We start from the raw sequence: 27,063 nt of genomic DNA on the forward strand, positions 1-27,063 counted from the left end.
ATTTCATACACAATTTGTCTGAAATGTGTACAACTCGTTATTGTAAATTTAAGTATTCATTGACTATGACAATACTATAAATAACACCGAGCCAAAAACATAACAATTATGTCGTATTACTGTACTTAGTAGATCCGATACTTGGAATACTAAATGTAGTTTAATATTACGCGCATATTATACGTTACGTTTGTTGGTGTTTTTAAAATCTGCTTGAAAACGTTTTTGTGTAAGATCATTTTATGCTCCTGTTTATCAATTTTATTCTTCTTTTTTTTTTGACGGGTAACAATAATTTCTATGGAAAAGACTTGCCATCACCTCTGACGTTTATAATAAAAATTGTCTTCCTTTTTTTTCTTAATTTTTTATTATTATTCTACAATTTTTGTGATATTTTTAAGTTATTTTTGTTCCTTTAGTTAATTTGTATGTTTATGTTTTCAATTACTGTGTTTAGATAATATAGATTTGAACCATTTTTTTTAAAATGATAAATTTCGCTTAAATTACTGACACCGCTTTTAGATTTTTTTTACTTTAATTAATGATAGAATCATAAATCAGAGTAAATAAACTTTTTAAAAGTTCTCCGCAGAGGTACTAAAATTGGTTTATTGCACTTTTTCAATTACCAATATTATATACGATGTCTATATATGTCGTATATATTTTATTTTTCGCTCAAGTATATTTTTACGTTTTTCTTTCTTTTCTCTGGAAATAATTATTTTCAAATTCTCAACATCAGACCATTCTTCAACCAAAAAAAAAAAACCAGCATTTGGGTTTCAATGTTTTATGTATTATCGTATGACCATGACTGGATAATCGGCCTTAAATTACATCATTTTTGAGTCAATCATACCCATAAAATAAGCATTCTAAATTTTAGAATTCTAAATTATGTCAACGATTATTTTATTGCAGTAAAATCTTTAATCATTGAAAAGCTAATAAAACAGGATAACAGAATCTCTATATAATTACTTCACTAGTATCGCTTATAAAAATGTATTTATTTATTATTTAATTTTTTTTAATTACAACAGTATTTACCAATATCACGTTTATAACAAAAATTCAAATTCATTCATATCAAACAGTACAGCATCTCCTGAGGAGATTTGACGACAATAAAGAGTGTAATAAATAAAAGCGTTTGCATAAAACCCATCTTCTTAGGTCAAATGTAGAAAACAAATGTGTCGTCGTGTAGAAGATTTTTTTCAACACGAAAAAAACTAATTTTTAAACAAATTTTTTTTGATATTTAGGTAAGTGTATTTGTATATTGAAACGTGTAAAACACTTTACTTTTGCAATATAATATGATACATTTTAAAAATTTTTCATTATACCGATATTTGAAGTCTTTTATTCACTTTTTTAATTGCTTGTAAGATGTAAGTGACGTTGCATATTTTCCTGAAAATATATACTTGTATTTATCCGAATTTGTTGATTAGGTAAAAATTAAATATGGGTTGACATTTTATACCTATATTTAATTATTTAATTTAGTTTAAAACTACTTGAGCCTTAAGCAATAGTAATTCGTCTGCTTTCGACTTAAATATGTTTGTAAACGATTATAAGATAAAAAAAAAAACAAAAATGCTAGTTATAAACAAAATAGAAATAAATTGTTTCAGCGTTTGTATATGACCAACGAGTTTTTTTTTTTTTTTTTTGAATAAAAATACAACCGTCTTGCTTTACGCATAAATCTCCATGTATATTGATATTGTTCCAAGTGAATAGTTATTGCAGTATTTCCCGACGTGCATGATGTTTACGATGCATCTATCAGGCGTAATAAGCAAACAAATTTAACGAACGAAAAAATATAATAAATCGGTCCCACGTTCCATTAAATTGAACTATTTTTCGAGAAACCGTGGACCACGGAGGCTGACTGTGACAAATTTATTTTTTCAATGTATTATATGTGCCTATCACGTATACGTATGATATTTTTGCGTAAAAATGAAAAAATAAAATCTACTATCTTGTTGACGATATATCGGGACACATTATCGATCCATTCGGTTCATATAAGTGTAAATGAACGATGGTGTTGTAGAATTAATATATATTTTAAATTTATATTATATCATTTGGAAAATAAATCAAGACAGAAATCACTTTACTTAAAATAGGTCGAGATGTTTTCTGTGTTTTCTGTGAGTATTTACGTTCATTTCTTCGGGTATTCTCAAGTTTTTTTTGATTTTTTTTTTCGTGAATTATTTCTTTTAAAGTATAATTTAGTTCAATTTACAATCTTTTGCGATTCTCCGTTCAATATGTTAACATTTTTAACGGTAGAAAATGTATTTATTATTATTTATTTTTTTTAACGCGCATATAAAATAAAAGCACACACACGTCATTAAAAAACCAATAGTTCCGCTTCACTCAGAATTTTAAAACGTTGATATATGTCAGTCACAGAACATTTACAGACCATAAGCTCGGAGCATACGTGCGGGTTAACGTCGTATATTATTGGAATATAATATGTAGAACTAAAAAGAAGCATTATTTGGTTTGAAAATATATTATTTACCTACACTGAGAAAATCATAAAAATTATAATAAGAATTGCTCATTTGTTAATTAAAAACTAATAATTTGACAAAATCATTAGTTGTGTAATTATATTATGTAAATGAAATTGTGTTAAAATTCTGAAAGAAAACAATGTACTTATTTTGTATTTTGATTCGTTGCTTTTAAAATACAATTTAAATTTGTATACGATCAAAAATAATAATATTATCTAAGATACTGTTGATTTTATTGCTATTCGTTTTAGTGTAGGGAACTGTTAATGTATATAATATATTTAATAAGATTTTCATTATACTCGAGTCAATGTAGTTAACTACATCAAAAATCGTTTTATTTTAGAAAACTTTTAAATAGCATTATTATACTATCATACAACGAACATCAATCGTGATGCCATCGAGTTAATATTACTATAAATGATAGATTAATTCAAATGACTCTGTCGCTGCATGAACTCGTAGTATTTGCAATACCGCCCGCAAAACCAGCCGTAATTTTACATTTAGAAGTTCATCTTATATGAACTAAATATTTCTGGTTGGAGTCTTCCTCGTGTTGGTCATATATACTGGATTCTATGCATTCATTTAAACAAACTGTATGATTAAATTAAACGTTTGGATAAAAAAATTTCTGAACCTACGGCATTCAACAGAATTTCCAATAACCCTTGCGACCGCCGTCGTTGGTTCCGACCATTTTGTTACTTCAATAATACAGATGATCCGACAGCCAAGTGGGTGGGAGATTGGATTTCAGTAAGTAGTTCAGTTTCAGAAACTTCTACAGACGATGAGATGACATGACGCGTCTTGTGTAAGACAAAATCCATGATTTTTCAGTACGAGTATTATGTCGTTTATTTTTATTTTATGTTGTCATAGTCATCAAAGTATATTGTCATAAAAAATAACGGGAATCCTAAAGCATAATTTCATAAGATATGTTTTGATTTAAAATAGGAAACACACCGTTAGAACGTTTTCATGGCAAATTAAAAATTATAATCCACTGCAAACCGTACCTCGTGGTGAAAGATTAAGTCAGTTTTAATTAAAAAGTAAAAACTAACACGATTTAAATTCCAGTTAATATTTTGAGTTTAATATGAAAACTGGAATATAATAATATTATATTATAAAACATGGGCGTGAACAACAAATATTAAGAAAAAATTAGTTTAAAACTCCCCTTGAGGGTGAAAAATAATCAAATTTAATTTAAAAAATCAACAAATTACTAAACATTTATTTGAGTATACCGTTATCGTGACACTCGACGATCCACCCGGGGCCCAAATTTTCTGGCCACCGTGAAAATTCCACTACCGTATGCGAACAATAAATTTTGAAATCACCACGGCCCGCTTGCCGGACTCACCACCGTACACGTCGTATTGTGTACGGTGATCGCTACAGATCGAAGGGCCTCCCGGTAACTGGACGCGGAGAGTCATTTAGTACGAGGCTGTCTTTTACCACAGTACAATTTATCTACATGTGGATCGCTGAGTATCACAGCGTCGGGCAACAATTTACCTGTCACTGTGACCGCGCGGTTGAGCATCGAAAGACGTTATTTCGGTGGCTCGTCGATCTTTTACCACGGATTTCGGTAGCTGTTGATCGGAACGGCAAACCATCATATCCGACCGATGAAATTTATCACTGCGATCATCGATAGTACGAGACGAAGGTCGTATACACTGAACTCTACGCTTTCGTCTACAAGAACGTCAAAATTGCAGCTGCCGTCGGTTTCATCCGGTCTGCTTGTATAACGATTCTAATGATTCGACGTCCGAGGGTCTGGCAGATTGGATTACACTTTTTAATTCAGTGTTTACATCTTCATACAATACTCGTAATGTTATCGTCTAAAAAAATATGTCTGACACTGAACTACAATCTCCCATCCAATCGGCTGTTAGATCATCGGAATTGTTGAAATAGCAGAAGGGTTGAAACCGACAGGAAATTGGAGACGATTATTAATCGAATTTGATTCCTCAGTCGATGGGTATACCGTATACTCAAATACGTTTTTAGTAGATTGACGATTTTTTAAATTAAATTCGATTATATTTCACCCTTAAGGGAAGTTTTAAACTATTTTTTTTCTTGAAATTTGTTTTCCATGCCCATGCCATACAATATAATACTATTATACACCAGTTTTCATATTAAACTCAAAATATTAACTGGAATTTAAATCGTGTTAGTTTTTACTTTTTAATTAAAACTGACTTAATTTTTCATCATGAGGTACGATTTGCAGTAGATTATAATTTTTCATTTGCTATGAAAACATTCTAACGGTGTTTCCTGTTTAATTATTCCGTGTGTGTAAAGTTTTAAATCAAAACATATCTTATGAAATTATGTTTCAGGATTCCTGTTATTTTTTATGACTATATAAACTATGACTATGAAAACATAAAATAAAAATAAGCGACACAAAATATTCGTACTGTAAAATCATTGCCTTGTTAATTTATGATGGTTTATGATTTAATATTTTCTTTCATATTTATATGATTGTTAAATTTTGAAAATAAAAACAGAATAAATTTGAGAATCAAACATTGTAATTCGCTATACTTAACTAACCAAGCATACGATTCAATTGTTTTAAAACTTTTTTTTTAAGAGAGAGAAGGTTAACTTTTTATCGGATTTCTGGTTGGAAAAATAATTTAAATCTTTCAAATAATGATATACATACAAAATAGAAAAAAAACATCGAAGTAATAATTATCATAACTTATTTTTAAATTTAAATTTTAGTTTTATTAAGCTATAATCTTTAACAAAGTTTTTAAATATTGGCGAAGTGTATTTATTGCTTATAAAATACAGTGTTTACTAATTAAAGCCTGCCTTTAGGAATCGGTTTTTATTTATTTTTTTATACTAATGTTTATCTTTATTGTAAGCATTAAAGTTTTAAGTTAAAAGTTAAAATTAAATTTAAGGTGTTGATATAGAAAGGGAGCATAGAAAATAGCCATAAAATCGATTAACCATCATTAGACTTAACGATGAATTTTCTATCCAACGGTCATCCGTTATTATATTTGTTTTGTACTTTTACGAGTTTTATACTGTTGTAAAACATGTTCGCCGTAGACAATTTAATAATGTAGTTGTTGTATCTGTTGTATACTCTCTCTCTCTCTCTCTCTCTCTCTCTCTCTCTCTCTCTCTCTCACACACACACACACACACACACACACAAGTATAACCCTTTAGTGAAAATAAAACAGTATGATTGCAAATCGCGCAACATATGTTGCTGCAAACATAATATGATTCTGGGACGCCGTAGATAAGTTTTAACAAGCTCGCAAAACTATATTATAACGATACATACACAATGACAATAATTACAGTTGTTAATAATGATTATTATTGTTACTATTCTGAAACAGATTAACTGCAATCGTTGTTGAAGTTTGTTATTCGAAACAACTAAAACACTATTAACACGATCGACGTGCACGCATACACTTATAGTCGGCTCGATATAATAACAATAATTTCAAGTCCCTTTTGATTGTTGTAATTTTTACAAGCAGGCTGCAACGTACCTAATCATTTACGGCAGGTATAAATTATAACTAAAAATTTTGATTTGAATGGTCTTTTAATATTACTCATTTTAACATTTTACAATATTATCACTGTTGGTCGACGTCAAAAGGTTACCTAACCTAACCTTTGGCAAAGAGAACGAGACCGTCGAATTCATATTTTTTTAACTTAAACTTCGAGGCCGATCAATTCAATATAAGTTATTAACAAAATAATAATAATAGTAATAAAACATTTGTAATTTCAACATGTACGATAATTATTTTACATCGTCGTCGAAGATGTTTCGACACATTGAAATATTATTATGTATTTATAATACGCATGGTGGTGTTGTTGTCTTCCCAGCAAAAAAATAACTTTCAACTGTTCACGTCGTCCGTTTATAATTTAATAAAAATAATATATTGTATTATAATATGTCGTTATAAAACATTAACAATCCCGTTTCGATTTGTCGGGTAAAGTAAATGCATAACGATATCGGTGTATCGCCGAGCACTCGAATTGGACTGTAGAGTACGGTGGTTCAATTCGTGTTCGGCCCATTACGTCTAAATATATGCCATATTAACTATTATATAATAATATGCGTGTGGTACGACGTACATAATACATGTGCGTATGAACATAAAATTCGATTATTGAATTATAATCTAAATTCATGAGTGTTAATTACAAGAACAATGGAATGCTCGCCGCATACTATACATAAACATCATGTATTATTAAAGTAAGTACTAGTACCGTCGTCCGTGCAGTCCAAGCGACAAGTCGATAAATTGCAGTGTATAAAATATCCTAAAATTGCGATTTTCGATATCAACATTCGTCGTATGCAACAGTGAACGTTTATAAATCGCATTTTTTACGGAGTGTCGAGACTATATAAATAATCGATAGATAATCGTCGTGATAATTATTTGTAACAGTAAAAGTAGAATTTCTAATACTAACAGAGCTTCGTTGATTGCAACACTGAGTTAAACGTATTTTCATTACAACTCCTAATTTTATTTTATTTGACGGCGAAAATAACAAATTTATATTATGTTTATACGCGTTTATATTAGTATGTGCACATAATATAATATAAATACAAATATTTTTCATTTGACTACTCGAAAAATAAAAATTTTCACCTTTAAGTAAAAACTGTTAGTTTAATAGTATTGCACTCGGTTGTACGTATGATACTACTAAGTGTATATAAATGCTATCGTAATATTTTTAACTTTAACTTCAACACTTTAGTAGTAAATTCTTAGTTGGTCAAATATATACCTATTATAATGATATATATAATATTATTATTTTAAATCACATTAACGAGTAAAATTACCGTAACACCATTTAATTACTATAATGGACAGTAATGGGTACAACCGAACAGTGTAACATTTTTGGATTAAATTTGAAAAAATTTAAATTATCTCATCGTTTGACCATAATATAGGCTGTGGTCTACATGCTACCTGTAGTTACTAGTTTACCATAGAACAATACAAGTTTTATCCTCGCCAGTGTATTAACAGTTATTATAATACGCAATATAGAATATTCGTTAGATTAAGTCGCAGAAAAAAATTCTCATTTAAAAAATATTAGTTTTATCACAACAAGACAATCCTTAAATGATAAACAAAATATGAGCACTTTATATGCGCATCAAGTTATATTTTAAAATATGACTTTCGGTATCTATACTTAAAAAATACACAACTTGAATTAATCAACTATAAATTGAATACTTAAAGCGAAAATATCTGATGAATCAGCTTATGTTTATTTACATTTTATCGTATCTATAATATGTATAATAGAAGTGGGGCATAAGTTGCGTGCTGATACTGTGACGCGTGTCGTAGCGATACATTTCATAAATATCGTGACTACGCAGCCATTTACTTGTCACTTTATTTCATATTACTGTCGGGGTTGCCGGATAGGAACGTCAATATCTGTTTGTTCGATCTTCCGCATCAATAAATGCAATTAACAATGATAATAATTTGACGTCAAACAGAGCTATAATACTGTAACTAGATCAAACCTTTTATCAACATTTATTTCGTCAACACCACATGATACATAAGAACTCACTATCACGTATAAACAGATATGATATAATATATAGGTACGTGGGTGGAATAAAAAAAATATTATCGTTAAGTAAACTTAATAAATTATATGTTGCCACTGCGGGTTTGAAATGCAGCTGTTGAGCATATCGAGGACAATTGTATTGTTTTCATAAAATATTTTTTTTATCTTTACAATTGACTTACAGTTGGTTTTACATAAATTTTAATTTTTATATTATTTAAAAATAAATAATAATCTGTGAGTATAATACCGTATATTATCTTAATTGAAAATATGAGATGTCGCAAAAAATCGATTAAGAACATAAAAGCATTTAGAAAAAAAGAATTTCAAGAGACATAGAATATCTGTATCAACTTCTACGAAGTGAATTTATGAATATATTTTACGTCCATAACTTTCTATGGACTTAAACTATAATGCCATTCGTGCATTACTTCAGCGAGATTAACTTAGTTCAGCAAACTCTCAGTATAGAAAAAAAAGGTTTATTTTTGAATAAATACAAACAGAATTTAATATCAGGTATATAATAATATGTAGACCTAGCAACGTAGTTTAGCATACAAAAAATATACAGTTTCCCTGAAGTGAGATATACTCACGCTGAAACGCTTCAGATATCGTCAATTCCATATAATACTTGAATACTTTACTAATTATACTCGAATTTTTCAGACGTTTTGAAGCATTTGTATATTTATTATGTCGATACTATAATACTTTAAATAACGAGTTGATAATGATATTATTACACTTAACAGACAACATTTGTACATTTTAATGTCCGAATAATTTTTCTCGCAGGTAATGACGTGTGTAATTCCTCTTATTTACAAAACAAACTGCAGAAACAATACAAATCACGAATACTGTTTAATGGTAAAATCTCTCCTGTCCGTGGTTATTTATAGTTTTGCGAATTAATAATATATTTATTAATGTAATCGCGCGACAGTCAGTCGAGACATAGATAATTAAAACCTGTCACCTAATCCGCCCACTTTGGCAAAGTTACTTGGGTTTATTTAAGTGAATCGGATTTATTTTAAATAAATTATATGTATTGTAAATTTCATACTACGAGTATTTACACTACGACTACATGTATCGTTAAGAATAATAAAGTATTGTAAACCAGAAACATCTTATGCCTGAGTGTTGTTTCCCATGACAGCTAGGCATTAAAATACATGAATGAACAATGCTCTTGGATCATTTTTAAATTACCCACAACATGCTTTTTACTGTGCTATAAATGTACTTATATACAAATATTATTGAAATATACGGCTATACCACTAGAATTTATTGTCTCATTATAGCGTCGTGTAAATTACTACTTTCAAAATGCCCATGCTGTACGTTCACAATATTATGATATTTATTTTACGAATAAAAATAATAATATCTTAAATCTATTTTTTAATGTAATTAGGTATATCTAAGTTATTTATACTTGTAAAAAAAAAACCTTGAACATAAATTAATTACTACCGTACAAATTTAATTCACAACTGATTCGTACGTATGCAGAATATTTCTTTTATTCGCTAACGGTTATGGAGTTCTATAATTTTAAAATGTTTAATCGTATACATCCCGATTTATAAAAATAATTTAAATTAAAACGTTCGATTACTCCAGTATTTATAATATAACATCATCCTATTAGGTATTACGTATATTATGAATATGATCTTCGTTATTATGCATTTACGCGTTATGCCTACCGCCTACGCGAGAAAAGACAGTAACTTGACTTGTTACTATGTCACATGTTTGTGGTAATACTATTTTGGTGAGGGATTATTCCACGTAAATTACCGTTTGTGTGAATAAATATGAATATGGGTTTATAGATAAATTATGTATTTATGTATGTATATATTATGCAGTAGAGTAATATACATTATTATAATATTAAAAAATATAATAAAATAAAATAAAACCACATCCGCGTCAAATTTCATATTATTGCGCTCACGCAGGTAAAAATAATTTCACTCATCCAAACGATATAAATGTTAATCGCTCAAATGGATCATTAAAAGTTTTTGGTTAAAACTATTACACTGGCTCGAACGACCACCAGCCATTTGTTAGGACCATATAATACTTACTACAAATTAACTAATATAAAGGTAGGTAAGTTATTGATTTTCATTGTTCACCTCACGTCTTGACACAGTTTTTATGAACATATCTTAACACTAACTCTGGTCACTTTCGTACAAACAACGTGATAGATATTATAGTTGTCAAACAAACAATTTTAAATTTAAATATTAATAGGTAAGTATGACGCGTTTATATGATACTTGGTTATGTATAGCGTACCACGATGACCTAACCTTCCAGTGACGATGGTGGTGCATTTATATAGAGATGGTTTATCATAAAATTTTCGTTTTCACTATTATAAGCTGTACACGCATCCCGCATTACCTTGTGCGTCATATTTCCATGGTTGGTTGTCACTTACGTTCTTCTGTATACGCGTAAATAATGCACCCTATTAGATGTGTAGGTGTATCCACCGTGTCATTTTTTTTCCGCGAAAAAAGTATTATTTATTGCGTTTTTCTGACGACCGAACACACGTCACACATTCACACGCTCGTGTTATATATATAGTATATACTAACACGCCCACGTATACATTAATACCTGTTGCATAATAGATCAACCGCTCATGCCCGCGATAACACGGTCGATAAAAACAACGATTTAATAAACGGCGTAAACTCATAAACAAATCTTTGCGAATGTAAATAATATATCATATTGTTACGAGACAAAAGTGCAATAATTTTTTCTCTCGCCAAGCTCACGGTGTAATTGAATTTTAGAAGACAAACGCCGAGTGTCTATACATAATATATATATATAGCACTTGGTGCTAACACACAATTTGTTGTCACTATTATCAGACCCATTATTATCACAATAATATACATAACCTACTGTCTGTATTTAATATACTCTAGTGATTTTTAGATTTTTAAATCTATTCGGTTTAATTATCAAATTCTGTTTAAATAAGAAATTGTTCGTAAATATTTATAACTATGCGGTTAATATTATTAGTATTTTTACTATTATTATTATTATTATTATTTTATTTACTCAAACAACTGCTGGTACTATTTTTATTGGTTTTCTGAAGTTGATTAATAATGACTATACCATATAAATCCATAAAATTTCGTTTCATAATGTTATTGGAAAACTATTAATACGCATTGTTATCAAAAAAACAAAAATTAGACTAAATTTATTGCTATAATAACACATACTCTGATGGTGTATGTGCATTAAACCTGCGGACAACTTCAAGCATAATCAAAAAGGAGTTGAAGAATTTAAAAAAAAACTTGGAGATATATCGCAGGTGGACCAATACTTAATACAACTACAGAAAGTTGGCGAAAGAGATAAGAGGGCATGAATAAGGAGCCAGTAACTATCTTTAACGAAGGCCAAAAGATGCAGTGGTTATTCCATATTATGTGTTGAAAATAAAATGAACCGCTGAGAGCAGCCTTTGAATGATTACCTCGAGTGAAAAGTACACGTGTCAGGCTGAGATAAAAATGGCTAGATGGAGTAGAAAATGAGGGCTTGGTATAGACAATTTGAAGAAAACTGGTACAAATTGAATATAGGTTGTGTGATATTGAAGTATCAGCCAACATTTTTAGAGAGTGGCTACGCAAAGAAAAGAAGACAATTTAATAATAAAACGCACTGAACCTAACCTGCCACTATATGGCGTATTCAATTGGAGTGGATGCACATATTGTTCATTCGAGTCACTGTCGAAATTACTCGCGCACCAGTTTATAATCTTATTCTCGTGGTGTTGTTATATACGTATTTTACTTATACTCATTATAATCAAGGCGTGAACAGAAACCAGCGAAGCATTGAAAAGCTTTTAGCCACTAATGACATCTATATACACGTCATCGTTTTAAATTATTAAATGTGAGTAAATTATAAATATTGCTTTGAGGGGTTCCCTTGTGATCAATAATACATCGTCGCTGTAAAAGTAATAATTTCAAAGTGCTCTTCGGGTTCGCATAAAACGTATAATGTTGTATTGTTATTATTACGTTAATGCGGAAATTAAGCGTGCGATACCTCTCCGAGCCGTCGTCGTTACTGCGTCACAACAATATATGCACGCTATGCAACTATACACGTTATAATACTATAGCGTCTACGGCTATGCGTATAGTATAATGTATAATGTATATTATACGAAATGAACTATTTTAACGTACTCTGACAATTTTTGTGAGATTGAAAAAATGTATTTATGAGCTTTTTAAGTTTAGACTAGAGTAAAATACCGTAAAATATCTCCTGTCACTTTTCACTTCCCTTATCTAAACTTGAAATTCCTATAAATAAAAAAATATTATTGATCCAATGTTCAAAATATACTATTATAAAAAATATATTTCAAAATTTTTTAAACAACTATTCCGATTTAAATTAATATGGTAAAAATAATATAGCTGGCTTCTGTTAATAATAAGTAAAAATCTAAAAATGACTATGATAAAAAAATATATAGAAAATATCAAAATCTTTCACGAAAATAGCTTTATAACTTTTAATAAGTGTTTTTGGACTAGGCAAAAACGTTTTGTTTTCAACATGACCGAAATTCAGATAATATGAATGTATATAGAATTTTAAATGTACCTTTTTGGCTCTTTGTATATACTATGTATATATTCGGAAGATATGTTTATATTACATACAATATAATCCTCTGGGGATATTATTTTTTTAGTGATTTGTTGGCACTTTAGTGTACATAAACTCTGACATTTAATAAACGCCGTTCGTGAGGTTTTTTTTTTTTTGTTTTAGTTTAGACTTTTTTGTAGATCTTTGGAACATTCAAAAATCAATTCGTTCTTTTCGCCTACCATAAAGCCGTCTATTTATTTTTATTAATCCATAACCTCGCTATATGTATAATATTATCGTTTCGAGAAAGAAACACAAAATATTATGAATGAATAACTATAATAATGTATAATACGTATAATATGTTATAATCTCTGTTGTATACGCATTTACTAAGCTCATCAGTCATCGCTGAAACTCATAACAGATATCTGTACATGCATTTCTCAAAAATTATTTTTTTCATTTGATAATACTTACAGTCTACACTAAATAATATTAAAAGTTATGAATTTAATATGTACATGGATAAATCAGACTGTTGTTTTTTATTTGGAATTGAAGACCTATCGTCGTACATATTGTTGTATCGTCTCAACTTTTAATTTAATTTTACACAAATTTTCTAATACTGTTGATGTCAACCTCAAATTTATAATAAATTATAATTAAACACAAAAAAAAAAATTAAAATAATATGCTATAAATGTGTCAAAATAAGTATTATATTTGATTTTACGATTAAGTAAGATACTCATATTTAAATCATATAGATTTACATTTACTATAATATAATTAATATATTAACGTCAAGAATAAAATTTAAAGGATTATTTTTATAACTGACAACTGTGACCATGATAAATATATACGTAAGGTGTAAAGTAATATTTTGCTATGAAATTTTTTTTCGTCTATCATGTAATAGGTATACAATAAAAACCTTTAATTTAGTAAAATAAAATACACAGTGCACAGTGGTGATATTACTTTTATCATTTAAGTCTCAAAATATGTTCAATGTTTTAAACATTTAAATAATAAAAAACAATTAAAGTATCAAATCCGTTTAAAAAGTTAATGTGTATATATATATAATGTCATGTAATAATATTATGAGTTACCGCTTACAAATATATAGTTGGTACTACTTAAATATATATATTTATCTCGTTATTTTAATTAACATTCACGTTAAAAAAAATTATATCATTATATTTTTAACACGGAAGGATACCACTTCGACAGCATGGTCACCTCCTACGCCTCAATGTACCCGAATTGCCTGTATTTTGCGCCGGCCAACCAATATAATATAATACATTTAATATTATAATAATATAATATTTGTATTAAAAAAATATATCAGAAACAACTATTTGCATTCCATACGGAAAACATCATATTTATAGTTGCGCGTTTAATAATAAAAACCAGTGACATATTTTTGAATCAGATTATTCATATTTTTATTTTAAATTAAAAAACTGTGTCTTTTGATAATCCACATGATGGGTAGTTTGCTTAAAGTAAGTCATTAGACGCCTGCGATTCGTTCGTAGCTCATCTATAGTGCAAGTTTATATTGTTCAATCCGGCCTAGACCTTGGCGTTCGCGATCTTCAGTGACGAGAGCTCTACTCAGACAACTCGCAAGATTATAATATACATATAAATCTCATAATTTTTTTTTTACAATTTTTCAGAAATTTTATATGTTAACCATCAACCAATGACAAGTTTAATACTTTGTAGTATGAATTAATTTAATATTTTATTTTATTATTTCCATTACACAGTTTGTCATGACGATTAAGTAAATATAAAACTATTCTTGTTTATTATTTCAATATTGAATATTTATAAACTATATTTATGGTAAGACAGAAGTAATTGACTTAATTAAAACAAATTCTTAATTTTGACTTAATAAGTTATCATTATCAACCAAAAATAGATTTCATTTTTTCTATCTTTACGCAGTGTGTTACACAATGTATCGAATTAAATCATTAAACAAAACCGGTATGTCAAAACAAAAAAACACAATGTAGTAACTATAATCCTAGAATAAAATCATATTACTATTTAGTATTTAGCATGTAAGATAAGTTAATTATTAATTTGAAAATTATTGTTTATCTACAGTTATTGAAATTTATAATAGTAAATTATAAAGCTATTATTTTCTCACAGTAACTTGATTAAGAAATTGTTCCTTGAGGAACTTAGATATTAATAACTATAGTGGTGAGTGCAAAACCAAATATGTGGTTGGTGGTTAATAGAAACATTTTATTTTAGTAACGTATCAACACAATAGAGTTGGAATTTTTTGTCTTTAATTGTATCATTAAATGAATACAAGCGATAAGTATTTTAATTATCAAAAGTAAAAATGATGAGTAAAATTATTTGTTTTTAAATAGTGTGTCACCAACTATGTTTGTTTGGTCACTACTGTGCCACCACTGCTAAAGTCTGAGGCTCCGATTTATTATAATTTATAAGGTTTATTAAGTAAAATATGACAATTGTGTATTTACAGCTCAGTAAAATAAGTTAATACCTTAAAAATTGTTGGTACACCTTATTTTATTTTTAAATTCTTATTTTATAATTTGTGCAGAAATTGGTAAATAATATACTTGTGTAATGATGATTTGATTTGATTTTAATTCTTACTAATTACACAATTATTTTTTAGGTGGCAATAGTCACGGTAACCCGTATACCAGAAAGATCGAAACTTTCAGACAACAACAACCACCACCACAACAACAACAATTATCACCACCACAGCAACAACTAACACCACCACCACAACAGCAGCAAGCTATGTCTCTTGGGTCGAATTGTATAACAACACCAGTAAGCTTGGTTTTTTTAAAATTAGTTTCAATTATATCATCAATAATTGTCATTTAATATTAAGTGTCTAAACTTATTGATTTAGATACATACAATATTAATCTCTTCGTCTTTTTAAATTACATATAATAATATGTACTTTTTAAAATTTAAATAAGCCTATTTTTAATTAGTTTATGATATCAAAATTTTAAAATAGGTAAATAGTCAAATATTTATATATAGGATTATTGTTTATGATGCCGGTATATTATAAAATCATTGAATGTATTTTTTTGCAATTTATTTAAAAAAAATTTTGCTAAAATTTCTCTAAAATAAGTACCAATTACATGAACAATATAATTAGTTAATATATTTACTTTTTAAAAAGGTATATAAAAAATAAATTTTACCTAATGAAGTATATTCACACCAATTTTACTTTCTGATAAAAATATTTAGAAAATAATTCAAAAGATAATTAGTTATCATTAACTTTATAGTATTGTGAGTTTATAAGCTGTTTCTTTACTGTTTTTGAATACTTAAGTCACGTGGGTGATGTGTCCTCTTAATAATAATAAATGTTATGGCAGTCTTTGGAAGACTCAAGTACTCGACTAATTTATCAAAATTGACTAACTTTATTTTTATTTATTCAACTTAAATATTCTTATTAAATTTAATAGTATAAAATTCTAAATGATAATTGAAATTGAAATGTATTGTATTTTTATTAATATAATTGATACTCAGTTAACTGCTATCTCGGGTGGTATTTAATAATTATAATTTTCTTTTCTAGCTTTAAAAATTACCTTTATGATAATAATATTAATATAGTAACTAAATTTTCTTTCATTTTTAGAAATCAGCTAGTCCAATGAAAAATCAACAACCTTTGCCTTTACATGATTTACCATCACAATCACCTTGTCCCAATCCAGTGTCTGAAACTCCAATATCAATTACTTCGGTTACTCAATCGTCTACAATTCAAGATTATCAGGTACATAGTTATGTATTTTACATTTAACCTTTTCAATGACCACATATACATATTTATATTTTTTTATAAATATAAAATTCCCAGTATGATTAATATTGATATAATAAATTATTTGAAAGAAAACACATTTTGAGTATTCAATTAATGGTTATTAATCAACAAATTAATTCTATCTTTTTATTTAATTACCAATATTAAATTTTTTTAAAGTTTTGATGTATCCTGATTGGCAACTTGTAAACCCAACCATTAATTTGATACCATATTTATTATATCATCTGACCAGTAGGATTCTGTGAATCTACACAAATTTTGTGTTTATTTACAGTCCAAGTCAGTGGTATTTTGTCATCATTTGTGATGGATGGTGTCATAGCTTTTTTTGTAATTACATAGACCTTAGCAGATCAAACACTGCCCTTTTATAACAACAATAATAATTATAATAATAATGACAATATTAGTTATAATACAATTAAAATATTATTATTTTTATTATTTATGCTAAACTGTTTCGATGTATTATCTGCTAAAGTATATGTGTCTTGCGCAAACTGAAAATACCTCTTCGCTACGTTTATAAATATTGCTTATGTTGTCTCATTGGCTATATAGAATAAACAGATAAAACTTGAAGATGAAAAATCAATTAGTGAGAAGTCTGAAGTAAAATGGCCAGTCAAACGTAGTATGTCAAAGCTTTTAAAAATTAAATTATTGTTATTTTTATTTATTGATTGTTTTAAATTTCCTAATTTATTTTCTTAATAGAGATTTGTAAGATAGAACGGAAAAAGCGACTGAATGCTCGAATGCGTCGCTTAGTATCACCCAAAAGTCCATTAATGGTATTTTCTGAGTTGTTCAAAGATGTACCAATTCACTTACAAGAGCACCCACTTCATAATGTTATGAGTTATACTGCTACACTCGAGGAAAGATATAATTGAATTAAATAATTTGATTTTGTTTCTTGTGAAATAATGTAATAATTAATAATTATACTTTAAAAATATGTAGGTTGATGGTCAAATGTATTCTGGAAATCATATTTCCAAGACTCAAGCCAAACAAAAGGCATGTGAAAACTTCTTGCGCATTATGTTAGGAAAAAAATTAAGTGAACGATCTGGTAAGTTAAAAGTATTGAATTAGTTAACTTTTAATATTGTTTATATAATATAATATATATATATATATATATACTAGCATACCCGTCTCAGCTCTGCCCAAAATTTTAATTAATAATAATTAATTATTTATTAACTTTATCGGACTAAATTTATGCTTATGTCATTCTCTGTGATGTCCTTTTTAATTTAAAAATAAACTGTTCGACGATTGAATAAGTCGTTTTGGAGTTTATCCCAAACATACAAACAAACGCTATCATTTTATGTATTAGTATAGATTAATTAAATAACTTATTCCATACTAACATTTTAGTATAAGCGAAACATTATACAGTGCCGGCCCAAGATATTATGGCGCCCTTAAAAATATAGCTTAAATATATATAACAATTTATTATTATAAAGAAATGTAATTTTTACACACCGTTATCTTATTATTTAAAATTTTTTTTTACTAAAACATAAGTTTTTACAATTTTTTGAGCACCTACTGACATTTATCAACGAACTCGTCTCTTCGAGTGGTTTTTTTTTAACTAAACAGACACGCTAGTATAATATATAACAATATTAGTACCTAATATATAAACCTATGTTAATAAAATTATTGAAAAAACATGGTATGCAAAGTATTTTACTTTCGGAACAATTATATTCATATCTATTCGCCAATAAAACACACACAAAAGAAAAAAGGTCAGGTTACAGGTAGCTGGAAACCCGCGGGCCGCCCTAATAATATATTTAGGTATACAATTTATACATTTATTTAAATTGATAATAACTAATTATTTATTAATTTTATCGGACTAAATTTATGCTTATGTCATTCTGTGATGTCCTCTTTAATTTAAAAATAAACTGTTCGACGATTGAATAAGTCGTTTTGGAGTTTATCCCAAACATACAAACAAACGCTATCATTTTATGTATTAGTATAGATATATTGATATATATATAAAAACTGTCATATATTTTATTAGAAAAAAAAGAAGAATCGCCGATGGAAGTTGAGATGGAAATTGGAGAAAATAGTTCAGTATCAAAACCTAAAGGACCACCACAGGAAGATTTCCCATGGCCACATTTTGCTTCATTAGCTATGCATAACTTAATAAATCAATGGGAACTACAGCCTGTTGTTACTAAAGCTAATTATGTACAAGAAGAACCAAATGTTATCAAATCACAACCTAAGGTGAATAATTATTATAATTTACCATTTACAATTTATTCTAAACTAACAGTAATTAATAAAAATTGATTGATTTTGAATTTGCTGGAATAGAAAGTAATATAATATAGTTATGTTAAAATTAGGACATTTATTGATTTTTTTTTAATTATTATTATAAGAATATTAATTAGTTATACCATTGGTACTTCAATATTTGTAATACAAACAGCTCTGAGAATGGTTTTTTGTAATCTTTTTCCGGGGTATACATAGCATCTTTAGCCTAATTGTTAAACTCAAACTATTAAGAGGGCATCACACCTGCATGTGTTGTCTCCATCTTACAAGTGTGCAACATAGCAAATTTATGCTCAGAAGATCACGTTTAGCTCCATTAGATTAAAAATTATAGTGAATCAATTTATACGGGTGTTGTGTCCTCTTAAGGTTGAAAATTTAATAACAATATGCAGTATCTTTATAGATAAATTAAATTAAATTTTATTTCTTATTTTATTCCCTTCATTACTCGCGTAATAAGAAATTTAATACTTATTCAATTTCATATTTTGTCATCTTGGCTTTTAAATGTATACATGCATTATATTATAATTTTTTAACCTAACCCCTTTTATTTTAGACTGGAGCCATGAGAAAGTTTCCTGAAAACCCCAAAAACTGTAATCCAATACAGTTAATAAATCAAATGAAGCCTGGTGTAAAATTTGTTGAAACTATAATTAGTTCAAAAACACCATCACTGTTTCAAGTAAACTGTGTAATAGACGATGTTTCATTCACTGGACAAGGTAATATTTTTTGTAACACATTACATTAAATATTTTAATTGTAAATGATTTAAAAATTCCATTTAATGTAAACTCTCATATGATTTTTTTATATAATCATTTTATCATATATAACATAAATAAAAGCCTAATATTAGTTTTAATTTTATGTATTGACAAAATAGTTAATTCAAATAAAAATGTATATAACAAATTTGGTTGGATTAGTAGCTATTTATATAAAAAAAAATTTCAATTAATGTCTAACTATTATATTTTATAGGATCGACAAAAAAAGCAGCGAAAAAGGAATGCTGTATTGCAGCAATAAAAAGTATTTGGCAATTTGATTTCCACGCCATAGAAGATAATTAACTCATTAAGAATTAAATTTGATATTTATAATAATATACGTTTGAGTACTAGTTATTTTTATTAGTCAACTGTATTTATTTTATTTTATTATCGATTAGAATACTTATGAGGTTATTATTATATGGAAATAGTATTAACTATTAATTTTAATATTTATATTTTTTTTCATTATAGTAATATGGAATTAAATAACATACTTAACGTATAATGGATTAGAATCACCCTAATCCTGAAGTTATTTATTTAAATCTATATAAAATAGATAGATTATTTGTATATATATATAAATGTTTTGTCTATTAATATACTTTGAAAAACAAATTACATAAAATAATACAAATTACTCCAATATTAGAATCTATATATTCGAATTAGAAATTTACCATTTTGTTACTATCGTACACTCGAGTATCAATTCTCTAGTCCTTGACAATTGAATGTTAAAATTGTGTCTTAACATTTTTTAGAAATATTTAAGTGAGGAGTGACATTTTTAGTAATAGAATTTTTCGGTAAGATAATTGTTTGTGTTGGAAGAGATTGGTCAGGATTGCTAACACTCAGACACTATTTTATTTAGTGGCAGACTGGACGACCGGAATACCAGGAAATTTCCTGGTAGGCCACTGCTCGTATAAAATATATATTTATTAATATTATTATTCTGAAATTATAGATTAAAATATTACCTAATAAGTAATAAGTATGTAATATTATTAAACATAAAAACCTAGATTTCTGATTATTTTAAAATGCGAGACCGGCTTGTGTTCGGCCAGTCCATGCTTGTTGACAATTTATTGTAACAAATTTAAAAATAGAATCTCAAATAGTAATTTATTTTGTTTTGTTTTATATCAATTAATTAAAAATTTAAAAGCTAAATTGTGTTTACAAAAGCATTTAATAATTATATATATATATATAATTATGATTTTCCCGGGCTGTTTTTTTTCTCCCAGTCCGTTACTTATTTTATCTCTAGTAGAAGTAGCTAAAAGGTATTTTCTAGTAATCTGCTTAATATCTCAAGGTGGGAAGAAATAATTTGGCTCTTAATGATGAATTACAAAAATATAATATTTTTTTTATTTATTAGAATTTGGCTATTTAGTATTGTGCAGTTTATTAATATTTCACCTCTAAGTAGCATATGTAATGTGTTATAGTATATTTAATAATTATAACTGTTTGTATTTTCCAAATTATATTTAGTATGTATATTTCTTAAGTAATATTGTTTTGATTTGATATAATTAAGTACACCAATAAGTTTCTCTTACTCTTTAGGCAGTATATAAAGATTACCTTCAGAGTTTGATTTGAAAGATGGAAAGAGACTAGGTACTTCCATTAAATATTCAGATATTTTAGAATAGCACAACAATTTTTGAATGAAGGTTTATATGACAGTATTTTATTATGGATATTAAAAAATAACTATTACTTATAATCACTTTTACATTTAACTTAGTACCTTTGAGTCTATGCCTAGATAACAAAATAAAACTAATGCCATATCAACCATATATAGAATTATTCAATTTTATTCTAAATATAAATAAAGAATTAAATAAGCACCACAAAGCTCGTTCTTGGCAGTTAGAGATTCAAAAGTAGCCAAATTACCAGAAGAATTCAAAATAGATAGTACTTGGTCTGCGCTTTAATAATTTGCTAATATAAATCATTTTAACTCAGATATTTTATTATAAGTAGGTACACAATTGTTTTAGTACTTATTTACATGCTTAATTTTATTTATTTTACGTACTGCTGTACTTGTGGTTAGTGTTATACCAATGTTCAAAGATATTTATGCACATTTAAACTCATGATTAATAAGGCTTTTATTCTGTTAGGTTAGGTTAGGTTGTGGTATCTCAAATTATTTTTTATGTTATCAACTGGCTTTTAGCTTTAGAGTTTAAATACAATAAAATATGTTGATACGCAAACGTATGAACTTAATGACCTGGTTTAATATAAATTAGTTCATCTAATCATCTTCATTTAATATTAACAAAAAAGAAAAAAATAACATATACTTACTTTCTTTAAGTAAAACAATCCGTCGACTTCTTGAATTAACTGAAATAATAAAGTAAAATTAAATACAACTTAATTAATACATTATATCTATTCATTAAACAAAAATACAAGTAACTATAATCATTAATCGTTAGGATTTTCAAAATTATGCACAAAAATAATTAGAAACCCAGAAATAAATTTCTATTTAAAAATATCTATAAAATACTAACTTTTTTTTATGTTTTATTTACTAATCCAATAAAACAAACTTCAGATGAATTTTACATCTTTCGTTAGAAAAAAATTAGTATACAACCTTTAAATTAAACCAAAAATGTCATAGTAGCTGGTATAGCCAATATCATATTTCTAAGTAACAAATTAAGGCTAGAGGGTGCATTAAAAAAAAAAATAGCTCAAGGATTTTCTAAAAGTATAACTATTCTTTATGGTTTTTTCCTACAATATTTACTCCATTATCAAATTCTTAACTGTCATAGTTATTTAGAATATTAGCGATATTGCTGCTTTATTTCTAAGAAATGCCTTTGTTATTTCTTATGAAATATATAATTTATTATTATAAATTATATAAACCAATATTTTAATAATTGTTGTAACCAATTTTCTTATTCACTGTATTTCAAATGCAAAACTCCAAATTTAATAAAAAAAAAAAAAAACGGGCAAGATCATATCTTCTCACCACCTCCATACATATCCTAAGGACAGCCGTTACCATTATACTAATACACACAAATATACTTTAAACTCTATTTGCTTAACAATTAAGTACTAATGTTCTATATTCAAATTAATAAAATAATAACATTATGTATACCTTCAGTTGGTACTTTAATTTCTGGTTTGTTAGAACATTTATCTCTTTTTTCTTCATTGGCACTATAAAAATATAATTTTATTTAAGATTTACATTCACATTTATTTTATTTTATAGACTTATTTTTTATGAATTGAACATATTATGAAATGTTCAAATATCATCTAACTTCTTTAAAATGTCATAATATTATATAATTATATAATTTGTTTATCTAATATTGACTGTCAAGAACATTAAAACTTTTTAATTTCCAATCTCTTTCAATATAATATCATTATAAATTAAAATATATCAAATTTAAAAATATTTTACAAGTTTTGAAATTTTGAAATTAATAATTACATATAAATACATTTAATACTACCTTGAATCAACTACATCTTTAATTGCAGACTGTAACAATCGAGTAGGATAAAATGATTCTGATTTTTTCTTTACATCCAATTGATTCTAGACAGATATATATTTAAAGCTGGTTAATTAAATAATGTTGATTTGTATTTGTTACCATATTTAATCGAAGAGCTCTTCGTCTTTTTATTTCTGTTCTCAGATCAACTAAATCAGTATGTTGTACAGACAGTTTTTTATCATCTACAGCCTGTTGTTTTGGAAATAAATAAGAATTAAATTATAAATAGCGGAGAAAAATAATATAAAATTATAAGAATCTATAACTAACATATTTTTTTTTTCAATTTTTCCAATCAGTTAAACAGTTATTATTTTAAATAAAATTAATTCAGTCCAACTATAAATTTGAACTCCAGTTAAAGAAATAGACAATAAAACAGATTTTAATGTAAATTATAAAATGCATTTTCATAGCATTTGGTTTGGTTTCTAATCATAATTTTTAGTGTCTATTTCTTTGATCTGAATGTTAATAAGTTAATTGCTACTTAAGTTTTTTTTTTTATATATATTATTTTCTTGTTTACTAAATTGTTTTAAATATGTTAGATAAAACTTTCTTTTTCTTACTTCTAAAGCAGAATCAAATTGTCTTAATTTCACTTCTTTTTCGACAGGTTTAACTTTAATTGTTTTCTGTAAATTATCATTATTATCAACATTTAGAATAGTAGGAGATATTAGTCTTGATTTATTTAGTAATTTTTTTTGGCTATAAGATTTTTTATTAGTAGTGCTAATAATTGGTGATCTTGATTTTCTTTTGAGCGGAGATCTACTTTTTCTAGGAAATGGAGATAATTGTCTTCTGTTAGGCAATGGAACTTTTGATACAAAACTATGTGTTTTGTTTAAAGATGATGAACGATTCTGAGATTTTTTAGGAGAATATTGTACTGGAGAAATATTTTTTTCTTTTATTGGTGATAACCTTCTTGGAGATGAAGATCTAGTTTGAAGCTTTGAATGATCAACTGTAGTAGAACATCTATTTAAATATTTAATATAAGGAGAATTTGATCTCTTTCTATTAAACGCCATTGGAGATTTTAAAATGACACATGATTTTAATGAAGTACTTTGAGATGTAGAGTTTATATTTGTTTTTAAATCAATCACAGATTTAAGTTCTTCTTTAAGTGGATTTAACTGTGATTTAAAATCTTCAATTGTCTTAGGTTGACTTAAACGAATAGGTTCATTCTTGTCAACATTCAATTCAGTAGGATTTTTTACTACATAATTATTATTTGTTTTTAAATTTGAACTTTCTTTTATAGATGATTCACCGTCTTTACTAGCAATTTCAGCCTCTATAATAACCATTAATTTTTCGAGATCATCTAAATCTTTATCTTTTTCACCTAAAGATAAAATATCACAATCATCTGATTCTTCTTTTTCATTTTTTTCTGATTCACTGTCTTCGCTTTCTTGAGAATCAGATTCATGTTCTAATCTACTGAATTTAGTAGATACTGAAAAACAAACATTTAACAAATAAATAACATACATAATAATTAATTTAGATTAAACTTATATTTTTATATTATGTACTTTAAAAACAACAATTAATTTATAAAAAAAAAGAATATTACTTTATTAAAAATTACCTTCATTATTCAAATTTAGAATATTTGATGACTTTTTGTCCTCAGAAGTAAGTGTAAGTGTAGAATTAGTTAAATCACTTTGAAAATCACAATCAATATCAGATGGTATAATAGAAATCAAATTACTATTGGGATAAGCTGATTTTTTTAAATTTACCTGTAAATAAAAATCAATAATAAATAACAGTATAATACAAATATATTTTTTAAATTTTAAATTAACTTACACGTTTACTGAACAATTTATTTGATGTAGGAATCCATTCTTCATTATTTTTAGGAGAAGTATTATATGAACTACTACAAGGAAAACATTTTTCTGACTTTTGTATTCTATTTTGTGTATTTAATGGTGAATATGATTTTTTTTTCAATGTCATAAGAGCAGCTAGCCTTAAATTTTCAACATCATCTTCTTCAATACTTTATAAAAATATAAAATTATTATATGTTTTTAATAAAAAGATTAAATTTGATAAAAAAAACCAAGGATAGGTAGAAAATTACTTTAAAACTAAAAATGTCAATGAATAATGTACATTCTTGTTACATTATTCACTTCAGTAATTCGTTTTAAAAAAATATATATTTATTTTCCTTAAATTAATTTTTTAGCATATGCAATATAAAAACTTTGGGGACATAGCCTCACTATGGTTTTGTGTGTAATCTAATTAAATCAAACGTCGCTATTTTTCATCTCTTAACAGATATAATTTATTTAAATATATTATAATACTATCATAATAATATAACGTAGTGCATTTATAAATGTATTCGAAAAAAACATAATTAAAATATGTAAATCAATTAAATATTTTAGATTAAAATACCAAAAGTTTTTTTTTTTCATTTCTTGGCCCGTTAAATCTTAAGTAGACCAAAATGTCAAGATAATTTATCGAATAAAAATAATTTTTTTTCGTCGACAGATTTATTATTTGTCATTTGTGTTTTTTTTTTGTTTTAAAATCTAGTTTATTATTAATTAGTCTTTCTCTCCGTATTCCGTAGCGGATAAATATCTAATAATAATAATAACAGAATAGCATAATAATATTATACGGTCGCATCGTAACACACATATATCAATTTAAAGCCTGTCGATGTCGGTGGCGTTTTGGGACCGCGGGACATGGCGTATTATAGCATAGTATAATATTATATATCCGATTTCGCGCGCGCTCGAGCCCGCCTACTGCAGCAGCTGTGAACGACGCAAAGACGCGAACAATAAATCTTGATATTGTAATAATAATAATAATGATAATAATGATAACATGTATAAAGTCAAATTTCAATATAAAATGGTGTATTGTTGTAATACAATATTATTATAATTATAGAATGTACAAAAAATATCGAATCTTCAAAATGAATATTGTAATATTATAATAGTATAATACATATTGTTATAATTACATAGGTACTTTAATTAATGTTAACAAAAATGCATGTAAAAAAATTGATTTATGTAAATATAACTATACAAACATTGGAATTTATAGACAATTTGTCTGTAAAATAACTTGAATCCCTATATTCAATGGTGTCGTGTACTCGTGTGTTCTTATTAAATAAAAAAAATAATAATAGTGAATATACCTTGTTACGCGCATAATAATGATAATTCTCCAAAAACACTTGAAACATTCATGGAAATTATTAACCATCGGCTACTACAAAGAAAGCATAGAGCTTATATAATTTTAAACCATTAGAAGTCAACATTTTTATTAAATTTAAAAGATAAAAATAATTTTTTTTTTTATCGACATCATTTTTTTTTATTATTAATTTAATCAAACTATTATTATATTTTTACATTCTGTGGCAA

General features: G+C 26.8%; 2 protein-coding genes across 2 annotated transcripts in view; one reads left to right on the top strand and one right to left on the bottom strand.

Annotated features, from left to right (window-relative positions):
* The window catches only part of LOC132931678 (uncharacterized), a 92,397-nt gene extending 70,845 nt beyond the window's left edge, over positions 1-21,552 (top strand). Inside the window, exons 3-10 of the mRNA XM_060997607.1 lie at positions 15,694-15,857; positions 16,708-16,848; positions 17,464-17,536; positions 17,620-17,781; positions 17,867-17,980; positions 18,965-19,179; positions 19,799-19,967; positions 20,230-21,552. Of these exons, the coding sequence (XP_060853590.1) occupies positions 15,825-15,857; positions 16,708-16,848; positions 17,464-17,536; positions 17,620-17,781; positions 17,867-17,980; positions 18,965-19,179; positions 19,799-19,967; positions 20,230-20,321 (999 nt within the window). The 5' untranslated portion in view covers positions 15,694-15,824 and the 3' untranslated portion in view covers positions 20,322-21,552. The remainder of the gene's footprint in view (positions 1-15,693; positions 15,858-16,707; positions 16,849-17,463; positions 17,537-17,619; positions 17,782-17,866; positions 17,981-18,964; positions 19,180-19,798; positions 19,968-20,229) is intronic.
* Positions 21,553-22,305: 753 nt separating this feature from the next.
* On the bottom strand, positions 22,306-26,845 carry LOC132925636 (uncharacterized). Its single transcript, XM_060990013.1, has 8 exons — positions 26,832-26,845; positions 25,454-25,649; positions 25,227-25,383; positions 24,184-25,091; positions 23,708-23,800; positions 23,564-23,649; positions 23,197-23,258; positions 22,306-22,412 (listed from the first exon to the last, which is right to left on the bottom strand). Exons 1-8 carry the CDS (start codon positions 26,843-26,845, stop codon positions 22,321-22,323), a joined length of 1,608 nt encoding a protein of 535 aa, XP_060845996.1. The 3' UTR covers positions 22,306-22,320.
* Positions 26,846-27,063: the final 218 nt, after the last annotated feature.

This window comes from Rhopalosiphum padi, chromosome 1 (assembly GCF_020882245.1).
Source record: "Rhopalosiphum padi isolate XX-2018 chromosome 1, ASM2088224v1, whole genome shotgun sequence".
NCBI lineage: Eukaryota > Metazoa > Arthropoda > Insecta > Hemiptera > Aphididae > Rhopalosiphum > Rhopalosiphum padi.

Bases quoted from the DNA above. Each gene is read 5' to 3' on its own strand.
- LOC132925636 (XM_060990013.1), bottom strand. The intron at 23,801-24,183 runs GTAAGAAAAAGA...CCAAAACAACAG, and splicing joins AATTTGATTCTGCTTTAGAA to GCTGTAGATGATAAAAAACT. The intron at 23,650-23,707 runs GTAACAAATACA...ATATCTGTCTAG, and splicing joins GAGCTCTTCGATTAAATATG to AATCAATTGGATGTAAAGAA.